Raw genomic sequence first — 13,665 nt, 5'->3', positions numbered from 1 at the left:
ATTTGGTATGTTGTTTTAATTTTTTTTTTAAGCATGTTGGTTAAAAAAAAAGGGGAAACAATGAATGGAAAGAAAAAATACAAAAGGGAGGCCAATAAAAATTGAGTTGTAAAAAAAAGGGGGGGGAGCATAAACTCCTTTTTTAATCGTACAAATTTGCGTTATGGCTGCAAAAAGGCACATGTTTGGGTAAATACAATATGGAAAAAATCTTGTCGGAAAAAATAATTCCTTGGAAGGGTTATAAGTAACCCTACCGAGTTTTAAGTACACACATTCGCACATGTTTGATCACCATGTGGGGAAAAGCGGCACGTGTGAATGTGTGCGCAGGGAGTTTCAGTAGTGTTGTGCGTAATAACTACGCAGCTATGTTATGTTATGATATGTTATGATATGATATGATATGCTATGCTATGCTATGTTTTTTTTCCCTTTTAATGGAGGGACAAGCAAAACAAGTGCTGCCGTAGGGCGCGCCCTTCTTATGGTATAGTGCGTTCCGTCCTGCTTCAACAATGGAGAGGGGCTTCACCTCGTTTGTGGATATTTCCATACGGAGGCATAAGTTCCTTCGGATAGGCGTCCCCTTCACAATTTGGCGCTTCAGTGCCCGCCGTGGTTTGCATTACTGCTGACGTTTTTCATATCGGAGTAATTCGTCAGATTAATCAAACTCTCCACGCTGTGGTTGCGCGAAGTAAGACTCATGTTGTTGCTGATGAGGTTTCTGTTCGGGTGGAAGCCGGCATGAAATCCCACATTTGTGCCACTTCCCATGACCGCATGGATACCTCTAACTGGAGGTGCATTCCTTCCACTCTCATTGGCACCAAGACTGCCATTCGGCACTCCCCTTTGCATTTCTCCGAAATCGCTCTGACCATCAATATCTACGATTTTATTACTTTTACCAAGCAAGTGGTGTAAATTTTGGGGGTGATAAAAATCATTGCGGGTGTTACTTTCTGCAATTATATGGGGAGGGATGGCATACCCACTGAAGGGATGGTTCCTCTGAACGACGCGATTATTGGGGAGGCTATAATTATCCGTGTCGATCGAATTGCTGTCATTGTAATTGATGTAACTTCTTAACATATTGGGATGAACCCTAGGGGGTTGTTCAAACGCACCGGGGTAGACGTTACCTTTTGCTGGGTATCCATTTAGGTGGTCACCACTCATTGCTTTCCTGAAAAGGTCATCGTTACTTCCATGGGTAAAGTGGTTATTCATGCCAATATTTCCATTTACAGAGTGCTCATTTTTTTGGGTGTATCTATTTGTGATGCTGCCGCTAGTGCTGCTGCCTTGGTTCTGGTGATGAATACTGGACATGATTTTATTCGAATGGGGCTCATTTGGTAGGGTAAACATTTTCAAGTCTGCGTTGATCCTGTCGTTACAGGGGGGGAGATTCCTCGTATTGGTGGGGTTCACATCGTTCGTTGTGTGTGTGTGGGGGGTGCCCTGATTGGCGCCGCTAACTCTGCCAACTGGGCTAATTGAACCGACTCCGCTAGCTGCACCATCTGCTCCAACTGCGCTGACTCCGTTGAAGTGCTCCATCTGATTGACCAAACAAGAGTGCGCTATGGATTGAAACAATTTTTCTATCTCCGGGTTAACATGCACAAAGGAACACTGCCAGAATTTAAAGATGGGATTTTTAATAAGCTCAATGAAGGTAATGAGTAGTCCCCATGGGTGAGGTCTATGAACTATTAGTCTCTCTAGCAAGATCCCAGTAATCTGTTCATTTACAATTTCCATTTTGGAAATGTTAAAAATCCAGAGGAGGAGACAAGAGAAGTAGTGAGTGTGTGCATTGGGATATCTCAAATGGTTGGCGATGGAGGAGAGCAAATAATATCTCCCTTCCATGTCTAATTTATATGTCAGATGTAGGATTATTTCCAATGCAGGATGGGACTCTGAAACTTTGTCAATCATTAAAATTTGTGAGGGAAGAGACATACCAATATATAACACTAGGGCATTTATCAATGCTATATTGTACTTGGTTTTCAAATATAAAGCTTTCATTTTATTTCTGACAAGCAATTTTTGATGAATTTTTTTTAAGCAGGTGGCATTTCTGGTGACAAAATAATCATCGACGTCCTTCTTTATGTTATAGTCAATTAGAATAAATGTGAAATTGTTTAGGATAACTGGGACTACCTTCATTTCTGGTAGGAGATCTACTTTCAAATTGGGGTAAAACGGATGGGGCAATTTAAGATTCCTTGGAAAAGCTGACAGGATTAGATTCCTCAACTGGACACAGTTTAACGGGATGGAGTTACAAAATGAGAAATTGTATACACAAAGGAACTCTGGAAAATCGTGCAGCAAGATTAGGAGCATTCTAAGTGTCCCTCTGTAAAGTATTTTTATGGGAGGGGTTAGATAGGCATTCTTTAGAAATACGTACAGAAATTCTAACAAGTAAATTAATAACTTGTTGTATATACACCATCCCTTGGACGTTTTCAATATTTTTGGTAGAAACAATTTGTGGCTAATCAATTCTAGCCAGGCGAAGATAAATGTGGGTACACGTAATGGGTTGAGAATACACAAATAATATCCCAGGGCTAGGATTAACTTATTGTACGACTGCTCAAAGTGTTTCTCGTTTTTATTTATTTCGACTAGGATAGATAGGAAGAGGCGAAAGTATGGTCTTTGGTTGAAGTTCCTTTTATTCCTTCTAGACTCCCTCACTACGATTCTACAAAATATGTTCATCACCTTTTGAAACAGAATAAATGGCGAAATTTGCTGCGTGTCGACTAGCTTCATCATGCAGATGATCATTTTCGCCAGGCCATCGAGCGACAGAGTGTCAATCGCGTCGTCCAACTGGGAATTTCCTTCCAGTCTCGCAGGCTGTTCTGCACTAGTGGTGCCTCCTCCGGTTTGGTTGCCCCCCTCTGGTAGTCCGCAGGCGTAGCGGTTGCGCAGGTCGAAGTGGTAGTGGTAGACGTCCTCATCGTCGCTCTCGCCGTTGTTGTGGGTATCTTCCACGTCGGCTTCATCCTCGCTGGCTTCATCCTCGCTGGCTTCTACCTCGCTGGCTTCTACCTCGCTGGCTTCTACCTCGTCGACTTCTACCTCGTCGGCTTCTTCCTTGCCCTCCTCTAACTGCTGCCACTGCTGCTGCTCTTCTTCCTCTATCTCGTAACTCTCACTGCCGAGATCGCCATCCTCTATCTCCGTTTCGTCCTCCTCGTCCGTTTCATTCGCTTCGTCCTCCTCAGCATCCGTTTCGTCTTCCTCGTCGCTCTCAATTTGCGTTTCTCCTTCCTCGTCGTTCTGCACGACCACATCGTCTTCCTCGCTCTCGTTCTCCTCTTCGTCTGCGTCGTTCCTGTGATTTTTCTCCCCCGGCTCTTCCTCCTCATCCACCTCTTCCACATCGTCCTCTTCTAGCGAGTCCGCCTCTAGCTCGTCCGCTTCTCGATCATCCACTTCTGCTTCGTCTAACTCCTCATCCAGTTCATCACCCAGTTCAACATCCAGTTCATCATCCAGTTCATCCTCCGTTTCTTCCGCTTCTTCCGTTTGGTCTTCCTCCACTTCTTCCCCGTCCGACTCGACTTGACTTCCATCCTTATAACTGCCCTTCAAATGGAAAGCCATTTCATTTCGATTAGAATCACAGTTCCTCCTCTTCATCTCGAAATGGGTCTCCGATTTGTTAAATTCTTTATCTGAGTTTGACATAAAGTCGACGTCAGCCGATCCGTTGATGGCAGAAGATAAATTCCTCAACATTTCGCTTTTTTTTATTTGCATTTGTTTTGTCGTTCTCTGCTTTTTTAATAAAGGGTCAAGGCAAAATTCTTCTTCGTCATCTGAATGAGACTGCTCATAATTGGACATATTGGAATAAAAAGTTAGGTTTGTAGATTCTACGTAGGAACGATTTTCATCAGAAACTTGGGAACATTTGCTGCTGTTGTTATTTTTTTCTCTTGGTTCTTTTGTTTCGTCGCTACTAGTCTGTTCTTCTTGTTTGCCATTTTTGTCAAACCGTTGTGTGCCCTCTTCTGCATTTTTGTTGATCACTTTATTTTTGTACAAGTGGGATGATTCTTCGTTTCCTCCACCGGTTTTAGTTTCTCCACTGGGGAGGCATACTCCGTTCAGTTTATTATTGTCCCCTTTTGTTGGCCCCCCTTGGATGGGATCGCTTGTTTCATTTGGGAATTCTCTCTTCTGTGACGTTAGCGAAAGGTCATTGTTTTGCTGCCCACAATTTGTAGCATCTGGATAATCCGACCCATTGTTTCCATTTGCACTATGGACATTATCTAACAGGTTGATATTTTTCCCCCTTTCCACGATGGGCCCACTCGAGCTGACGGTGCTAATACAAGCCCCTCCTTCCACAGCTTTATAAATGCACACGGCAAAGAAATTATCCGTGTTGTTATCAATTCGTAGCAATCCTTGGTTGGATATGTTTTGAAAAAATTTAACATAACTCTGGTTAGGGTTATCCACATTTTTAAGGTTGATTAATTTTATCCACTGAAAAAAAAAATACTAATGATTTGCTCATGTTGTTTTGGAATCTTCTGGGGTTTGGGAACTACTCTGATGCCTCCCACCCCTTTGTCTTTGAAATATTTATTATTTTTTTTTTTTGCAATATATTCCAGTCCGTGTTCAGGCAGAAATCGATTATCTGCGTCAGGGTGGTTATGTGTTCTGGGTCCATTAAAATTTTTAGGTTTTTCTTGTATTCCCTCTTCGCCTGTCGCTTGGAGTGGCAAAGCTCTGCATTTGCTCTGTTTTCCTGGTTCGTCTTACTTATCGCGATTCCGTCCACGTTGCTCTTATTGTTGGTGCTGGTGCGCGTACTGAGGGCTGATTTGGCCTTTTCGTCTTTCTCGCTCAGGCGCGCATCTTCACCGGTGTGCACCTTGACCCCCTCCATGTCTAGGAGACCAAAGTTGTCGACGCTCTTCAGTTCATCTTGAATTTTATCGAAATTTTGTTCCTCAATTAGGGCACTTAAAAGGTCTTCACTTAACTGGTTATAGTCCCTTTTAAAATATTCCAATGGGTTTTTCAGCAACTCGCTCTTTTTTATTTCGTTCAGGTGGAAGTTGTTATTTGTCCTGGTGCATTTCAATTCTAATGTGTTTTCTTTCGCTTCTCTTCCCTTTACTGTCTCATTTGAGTAATACAATCCATCTTCCCCCCTTGCCTCACTTTCGCCCTGGGCGTGTTGTGAATTTTGTGAATTTCTACCATTTTGCACTTGGTTTCCTTGCAATTGTCCCTTTTTACTCTCCGCATCGGTGACATTTCTTTCCATCCCCATTCGCAGCATCATCTGATCTGTGTCGGCATCCCTCAACACGGCTTGATCTTGCTCCTCGTCATGCTCATCATCGCTTTTTAAATATTCCTCATAAACGTGTAGCAGGTCTGAAAAAATGACGGCATCTTTTTTTCCCTGAATCTTTTTGGCCTCTTCAGTTAATAGTTCTATGGCGACATTGGTATCAATTGGGGGGGAGTCGTTGAAAAAAATAATTTTGTTGGTCAGAATATTTTGCTCTTTCAGGTTATTTAAAATGATAAATATGTTTTCAAAATCGTTGTATCTGAAAATTTGGAAGTCGATTAAAATTTTTTTCAACAGTAGGGTGACAAACTCTGCATTGGTATTGATGTTATACATGTCGGTACTGAGTTGCCTTACTAGGTAATATTTATATTTCTCCATGTCGACCAGGTTATATCTTATGAAGCCAGCTATCACATTTGCATTCAGTTTGGGAACTCCTTTATTGTGACTCTTTGCTTCTGACTCGTTCTTATTTTGGCGGCCATCTTGATTTGAGTTGCTATTCGTGGGAGAGGAAAATTCGCTTCCCAGTTTTGTTGTTACATCGTCTGATTCTTTCTCCTTCACCAAGTTTGATGCGGAAAAAAGGGACTTACTACAACTTGGTGAGTTGTCATTCGAGGGGGACGAAGAATCATCCGACATTATAAAATCCGTTATGTGTTCTTTTAACGAGGGGCATTTCTTTTTTAGTTTTTCCAGGATGCACAGAAATACTTCAAGGTATATGCCAGACGGGTCATTGGATCGATAAACCCACGGTGTTTTGTTACTGTTAGGGGGGATAACCTCAAAAAGGAACTTAAAAATTCTGTTCGAGTATGAAATGATGGTCTCGTTTTTTTGTTGTGTTAGCGCTGCTATTTCTGGGATGGATTTAATTAGGTTAAATATGCTTCCATCCACAGACAGACTATACAAAATGTGAAGACTCATTTTGTTTATATTGTCGGAAGGCTTTTCTTTATTTATGTTAAACAATATGGGTGGTAAGATGAGGATGTCCTTAACGGCATCTTTCAGTTGGTTAGTCGCAAGTTCTAATTTGTTTAGAATCTTATGTAGCTGCGAATTTGTGGCTAGCGGGGCTGCAGATGGTGAACTGGATCGTGGGGGGGTATTTTCATTCGCGTTCCGTTTTGCGCTGTTTACACTTTGCTCAGTCTTTATACCACCATTTATATTGTAATCCGTGTTGGCCTTTCTGGCTACCGTGGGATCACTTTTTGGCATTCCAATTGCGGGCTCATTAACTGTTCGCTTCTCTTCGTTCATATTTTTTGGATAGTCCATTTTTTCCTCCTTCTTCTGTAGGTTCGAATTTGAGAACAGGGCATGCATGAGGGTACCACCTCCTTGTTGATTATTCTCTACATTCACATCGTTCACTTTTGTGTATATTTTCGTCAGCGCTTTCGCAGCGGCATGTAATTTTTTCAGCGGGGCTATGTTTAGGAAGTCTTTATATATTTGCAGCTGATTATTCGTAACAGGCGATGCCAACTTTAGAGAGTGAGCGATTTCTAGCTGCATCCTTTTCGTGTTCATAAGATGAATGGGATCATTAAGAGGGATTCTATTTTCTTTGGCTACTTGTCTGGATAAAAGGGTAGGTTCCAACGCTTCATTAATGTCTTTGATAGCTTTTTCAATGACGGCCTGTTCGACTAGACTACAACCTAATTCTAGGTTATCTGCACTTAGAATTTGAACCACTTGTTCAATTAAAACCTGATCGTTGCAATCCTTCGTACTTGTTTTTTCTAGCCAGTGTCTTAAATGGTGCGTTAGAGAAATACGCAGAGGTTCTTTACACGTAACTAAGGCTAACGAACCAGCTAGCGATGAAATCATAATATGGGCCGCTTTTCGAATTAGAGTTTCATCCCTTTCTAGGCAGAAATCTTTGCACACAATTTCTCTCGTTGTAACACAAGATATAGCTACAGATCGGTCTAATATAGCTGCGATGATTTCCCTAATGGCTTGATAAAACGCTATAGTAACTAGGCTTTTTAAACCCGGCTGGATTTGAAAAAGGGCTATGGAGGGAGATATAATCACTGCACTGTTCAGACTCTGCAAAAACTTACTACTATTAATTTTGTTATTAATTAAATTGTTGTCAATGGAAATGTCTGGGGCATCCATATTGTCGTTACTGTCGTAGTAGTTGGCAGTTCCGTCGTAGTAGTCGGCGCCGTTGTCATAGTAATCGGCGTTGTTATCATAATAGTTGGCACTACCGATATAGCTGGCACTACCGTCATAGTTGGCACTAGTGGCATAGCTCACATTGGGGGCATATTGCTCACCCATCGCATTTACATTTTTACCTCCGCTACCAGCGACCTTTTTGTGGTAACTAGCATTTATTAGATTTATATCTGGGGGTGGGAAGGTGGAAACTAACGTCATGTCATTTGTCAGGGCATCAATTCTGTCGGCATCATCTTTGCTCCATTCTGAATCGACATAATCAACGTTATAACTTGGAAGGTTATTGTTTCGTCTAGTGTACTCCACTTTTTCTGGGATGAACCTAGAGCTCGGTCGAGCATTATTCGGCACACTACTTGGTATGTCCCTGGTGGTAATATTTGTGGCATTTTCCAACTCTTCCAGTCTTGGGTTCAGAGTCAATCCACCTTCTACTCTACCTATATGACTATTAATAACACTTGTTAGGCCTTCCCTGCGTGGGAGATTCTTCAGGTCCTCAATTACAGGTAAAGCGGTGGTATTCTCCTGGTTGTTGTTACCACCTTTTGGCATGAGCAATTCACTTTTCCTATTTTGTGCGACACTTCGTTTACTCAGTAAGGTGGTTTTATTCTGAAAGGCATGAATATCTAAGGCCAGATTTTTAAACAGAATTTCTACCTCAAATATTGTGTACGTCTTCACATTTGGGAGTTCATGAATTTCTGTTAGTAAGCATAGCATAGTTGTGGTCCATGGATTGGGGGGCTTAAAATTTTTAGACAATTTTATAGATTCTAAAATTCTGCATACCATTGGTAGTATGCATACTAGGCATTCTTTTTCGTAGGCTTCAAATAGAACTAACTTTAAATCTAAGATTTTCGATTTTAGGGGTCTATTTCTCCCTAGGGTTATGAACCCTAACCAGGAGCCTAAATTTTTTAACACAGTTTTAAATGCACTAACTTCTTTCAATTCGTTTATGTATTTGAACAGGATGAGTATGCAGTCGTAAGTCATATTGATGATTGTGTCGATAAGCATAGGGTAGCTTAGTTTATCAATAAACTCCAGGAAAACTTCGTGGAGGTTTACTTCCTTGGAGGCCCTGGATTTGACAATGTAAAAGGCTAGCCAACTGTAGTGCTCTGGCTGCATGACTTCTTTTAATATTTTAATTTTCTCATCAATATTGAATGAGCAGAGGGTGTTAAAAATGCTAAACACTTCGCCTATTATTACGGACGATGGTACAATAATATTTTTAGTTAAATCGGTGTTGTCCATTAGGCATTCTATTTGGCCTAATCCGAATCCCCCAATGTTGTTTAGGCTCAAATTGGGTGGTAGTTTTACCTGCACTCGATCGTAGAACGATTCCATTATTTGTCCCAACTGCTCCTCTTTGTCCCTGCCGCTGAGCGGGTTGCCACTTGCGAGGTTGTTGCCAATGCCCATGCCGTCACCCTTATCGGCATTCAGATTAACATTCGGGCGTTTGATCCCTTCGGGTGTACTGGCATATTTGGAACCATCAACCACAGTGCTCATTCCGATTTCTCCTGCATGCTCATTGAGGATGGAAGCATGACTGAGGGATACAATTTCCCTACCCCCAAGGTTGAGCGTGTTTCCTTGGGTGGTTAAAATACGGTTAATTTGGTTGCTTCCACTTGGAGATACGTAGGATCGGTTGGCATATAACTGATTCATGGCACCAAAAGGGGTGCTTGGCTTATCACCGTTTAGCAGGTTCACATTGGTAGTGATGTTCTGATTCTTAATAGGGGAGGAGAAGCTGTTTATGTTTGCGTTAAAGTTACCGTTTAGGTTATCGTTTAGGTTTTTATTTTTAAAAACATGTTCAGTTCTAGCTAGGGTGTGCTGGCTAGCTTGCAGATTCGGTTGCACATTGGTTTGCAGATTGGTTTGCCGACTGGATTGCAGACTGGACTGCAGATGTGGGTGGTGGTGCACAAGGCTTGAGTTGTTTGGTAAAATGTCACTGATGTAGGATAGCACGTTGTCATTAGTTAGGTTGGCGCTATTACTGCTGTTCCCCTTGAGCATACTGTTTAGCGCGTTGGCGATGGCGCTGTTATTGTTGTTACTGGTGCAGCTGCTCGCACCGCTGAGGTTGTTACTTACATTTGTATTGTCAACAAGGCCGCTACCCATGGTTATGCCCATGGAAGAAATTAAATTATTTACATTCTTCAAATTGTTTGCATTATGGGTTGAAATTTTTTTCACGTCATCATTAGACGCCTGAGACATATTCGCATCGGTAGTGCTACTGTTTGCACCAATTTCGGCGAGGTGTTTTATTTTTAATATTGTAGATGCATCTATGTAAGGTAAACTTCTGAAGTGCTCCGGAAGGGTGTTCAATAAATTGCTGCAATGAATGACGTATTGCGGGTTGTACTGCCTTAAGGTAGTAACCGCTATCAAGGAAGACAAAAAACTAGGGTAACATATTAGAGAATCTTCAAACTGTTCCAAAGCCGTAATTCCAAAGTTGAACATTTTCGAATCATTTCCTTTTTTAAAAGCTTCCAGAATGCACTTTAATGCAACAGCCAAGGTATTGCCATAGGATAGCAATAAATTGTGCTTTATTAGCTTCCCAAATAGCTGTGCAGTGGTGTCCAGCTCTTCTGATGGATATTTTGGGAAGAACCTACACTCATTAAACAAAATTAATAACATTGATTTATACACATCATTATTTTTGGACCCTTTGGGGGAACATGACAAGCTCTTCATGATATCTATCATCGTGTCCACTGTAATTTCCCCCGTGTACAATTTCGCGAAATAACCATTCACCTCAACCTCGTGTTCACTGAGGAACGCATTGTCCACCTGAACATTTATATTGAAATTGTTATTCATTTTCTAGCACATGTTTTGTTTTTACTCTACCTATACTGTTTATTGTATAATGTGGTATCGGGCAAGTTATATATTTTCACACCACCTCTTTCCTGATTCGCCTTCTATTCCCTCAAACTTCTTCTCTTTATTTGTACGTTTACAATATATACTCGCGCGGGTAGGTATACTTTGGAGTATGCCTCAGTGCGAGTACAAGTGGGGACGAGCGCATGTATGTGTGTACATATGTACGTAAGAGTTTATGCCTGTACGTGCGTGCCAGTTTATGTGCAAGCATGCGGCGTGAAGATATGCACGTATGAGTGTATGCATGTATGAAGATATGCACGTGTCCCCTCTTTTAAAATCTTTCCTTTTTTGCCCTTCTCTCACTTTGTGTGTTCGCGCGATACTGTTTTCTTGTCGAAAATATGTACGACGCAGGGTTTTTGCAAGCTCTGTAAAAATTGTGGTGCGTTTTTTTATCTTCTATATGAGCGTAAAATACAGCAAAGCAAAATAAATCTTAAAAACAATTTTTTTTTTGCAATATATTGCGTTATACATTTGCTCATTTAGTTGCGCGTTCGTTTGTTCGCATGCTGCTTTTGTCGCTCGTTCATTTATTTGTTTTATTCGCCCACTGACTGTTTAATATATTTTTTTTTTTCCATAAGGAGCTTTTATTTTTTCTATAAAGTATGTACATATTACATTTTTTTTTGTCACATTTTTTTTTTTAATATGCAAGGATGATGTGCTGGTGCAATCTTCTATTTTTTAAGCGCACGTGAGTCACCATAACGTGGATGAAACGTCCCTGGGGTATATACTTATACCAACTTTTGGGTGTTCTTCATGCGGCGCTGCCTTGGTGCAATTAAGCGTACTCGCGCGTGCGCCATGCGTACACTTGGGAAAACGTTTAGGTGCGACTCGCGCACACGTGTAGGTATGCGCATAGGTACAAGTATAGTTACTCGTATAGGAACTTATATAGTTACTCATATAGTTACTCATATAGGGACTCATATAGGTACTAGTATAGGCCCACCCACATACAGGCACAATTATAATGGTGTTTATGCCCACACTTGTGCGTGCACGTTTTCATTTCACATATAAGGCGGCAGGCACACTGCGCGCTGAAAGGGGTTGGGAACCTGGTTACAGTCGCATGCAGCAATTTTTCACGAAACTACATCCTTTCTACATGCATTCCTGGGTGTCAATTTGGTCCATTCGCTATGAGCATATGTATGCAAATGAGTGTATATGTATGTATGTATGCATGTATGTATACGCATATGTATGTACATACGTGTGAGCGTACATGTTTTACGTGTTCCTCCTTCTCGCCTTGGCTTTTCGTTTTTTCAATTTTTTTTTATTTTCCCCACATGTAAATTTTTCTCACCACACTTTTTTCTTCGTTATGAAACTTGCGCGATGTCACATATATTTTTCCGCTACACAGCGAATAATTTTTAAAACATTATAAGTGAAAAATTTCCATTTAAATTTGAAGAAAGGAGTTCCTTTCGATGGAGGGATTGAACTGCCTATTTTGTTAACAATTTTGTGCAGTATGCAAATGGGGGCTAGCGCCTTTCAGTTCTATGTTTTTTTTTTTTTTTTTTAATTCATTTTTAAAAATTTTTTTTTTTTTTTTTTATGCTTTAATTTGCCAGGGTCTTAATTATAAAATAAACTTCACAAATGTGTGTACTTTTTCATCATGTTTACGATTTCGTTTTTATGCACATGTGAGGATATAGATAAGATTCGCATGGTGTTGGCGTGCGCCACGAGCATTAGTAAAATGTGCGCCACTGTTGGGTTAATTTTATGTAAACATGTTGATTCGTTTTTGTGCCCGTGCTTGCACGAATATGTAGGGATCTGTTCACAAGCGGAGGTGAGGGAAAAAAGAAACATAAAAGGGAGCGATGAAAAGGAAACCCCAAAAGGGACAAAAATGGAAGCAAAAATGGAAGAAAAAAAAGGAAAAAGAAATTCGATGGAGAGGTCTGTTTTAATGCCACTTCCGCGTTGAAAAGTGCGCACAGGGTTGAAAGTGGTACACATAATACATGTAAACGCAAACAAAGAAATGAGTGTTAGCACAAAAGTAAATATCATTGCGTGGTGCACATCACACGTTATTCTGAAGTAGAATTGGCGCTTCCGTGTAGGCCACATCGATTTTAAGGGTGAATAAAAGGTTTCTTTTATTGTGGTGCTGGGACATATAGTGCGGTTATTTCTTTGCGTGAGGGTAAAGTTGTTAAAAGGTACGTTATTTTGATAAATGTGCAAATGATCAAGTGTGCAAATGTTCAAAAGTTCGAATGTTAAAATGTATGAATGTTCAAATGTAGGGATTCACACACATGTAAAAGTTAGTAGCACGCGAGCGAATGTTTTGTTCTATACACGCACAGAGTGATGACCATTAATTTAGTAAATTCGGTTTAAGAGCACAGGAAGAGGAGCGGCTGGGAGTATCTGCTCATTCGTTGGGATAAATGAAACATTTTTTTCCCCCAACAGTTGTGCACATTCTGTCATGAATTTTTTTTTTTTTCTACAAAAGGGTTTATTTGTTTGCTCTGTTTCAAGTAAAAATGGGAATAAGTGGAAAAAATTTTGCCTTTTCAATATCGATATAAGGGTGTGTCTATCTTAGAAAGGTATCGTGAAATGTTTTTTTTTTTTTATGTATCACTTTTAAGGTACAAACTGAACGGCAAAAAATAATGTTGCAGCCGGTTAGCCTATTCACAAATTGGACAGAATAAAAACCACGATAATGTTTCTTTCCACTTTGGTGAAATAAAAAAAAGAAAAAAAAACGGATAGCATGAAAACCAGTAGTGGGGATAGACAAAACTTAGCATCAATTTTGCAAAACGATGAATAGTACAGACCCACGCAGGGTTAGAAAAAGGTTGGCATTTTGCTATGACCACTTTGGAACGGACACACAACAGAAAGGAATAAAAAAGAAATTCAATTTTTTTTTTTTTTTTTAACATTTTTAATTTTTTTATTAAAAAAATTAGTTTTTGAATTAGTTTTTTTTTTTTTTTTTTTCATATATTTACGTAAAGTACAAAAGCATGCACATAAGCATATGTTGGTGAACTTCAGATATGTTTTAAAAAATAAACGTTTATTTTTACAAATAGGAACAAGTGTTTTTT

At 40.2% G+C, this 13,665-nt stretch overlaps 1 protein-coding gene across 1 annotated transcript; it reads right to left on the bottom strand.

Annotated features, from left to right (window-relative positions):
• Nucleotides 1–4,606: 4,606 nt before the first annotated feature.
• On the bottom strand, nucleotides 4,607–10,477 carry PCYB_091090 (CCR4-Not complex subunit; the record flags this gene model as incomplete). Its single annotated transcript, XM_004222222.1, has 2 exons — nucleotides 4,607–9,358; nucleotides 9,557–10,477. The coding sequence occupies 2 exons, from the start codon at nucleotides 10,475–10,477 to the stop codon at nucleotides 4,607–4,609; spliced, it is 5,673 nt and encodes a 1,890-aa protein (XP_004222270.1).
• Nucleotides 10,478–13,665: the final 3,188 nt, after the last annotated feature.

The sequence above is a fragment of the Plasmodium cynomolgi genome, chromosome 9 (assembly GCF_000321355.1).
Source record: "Plasmodium cynomolgi strain B DNA, chromosome 9, whole genome shotgun sequence".
Lineage (NCBI taxonomy): Eukaryota > Apicomplexa > Aconoidasida > Haemosporida > Plasmodiidae > Plasmodium > Plasmodium cynomolgi.
The sequence above is the reverse complement of the archived record's forward strand: the minus strand, read 5'-3'. Positions and strand labels throughout refer to the sequence as shown.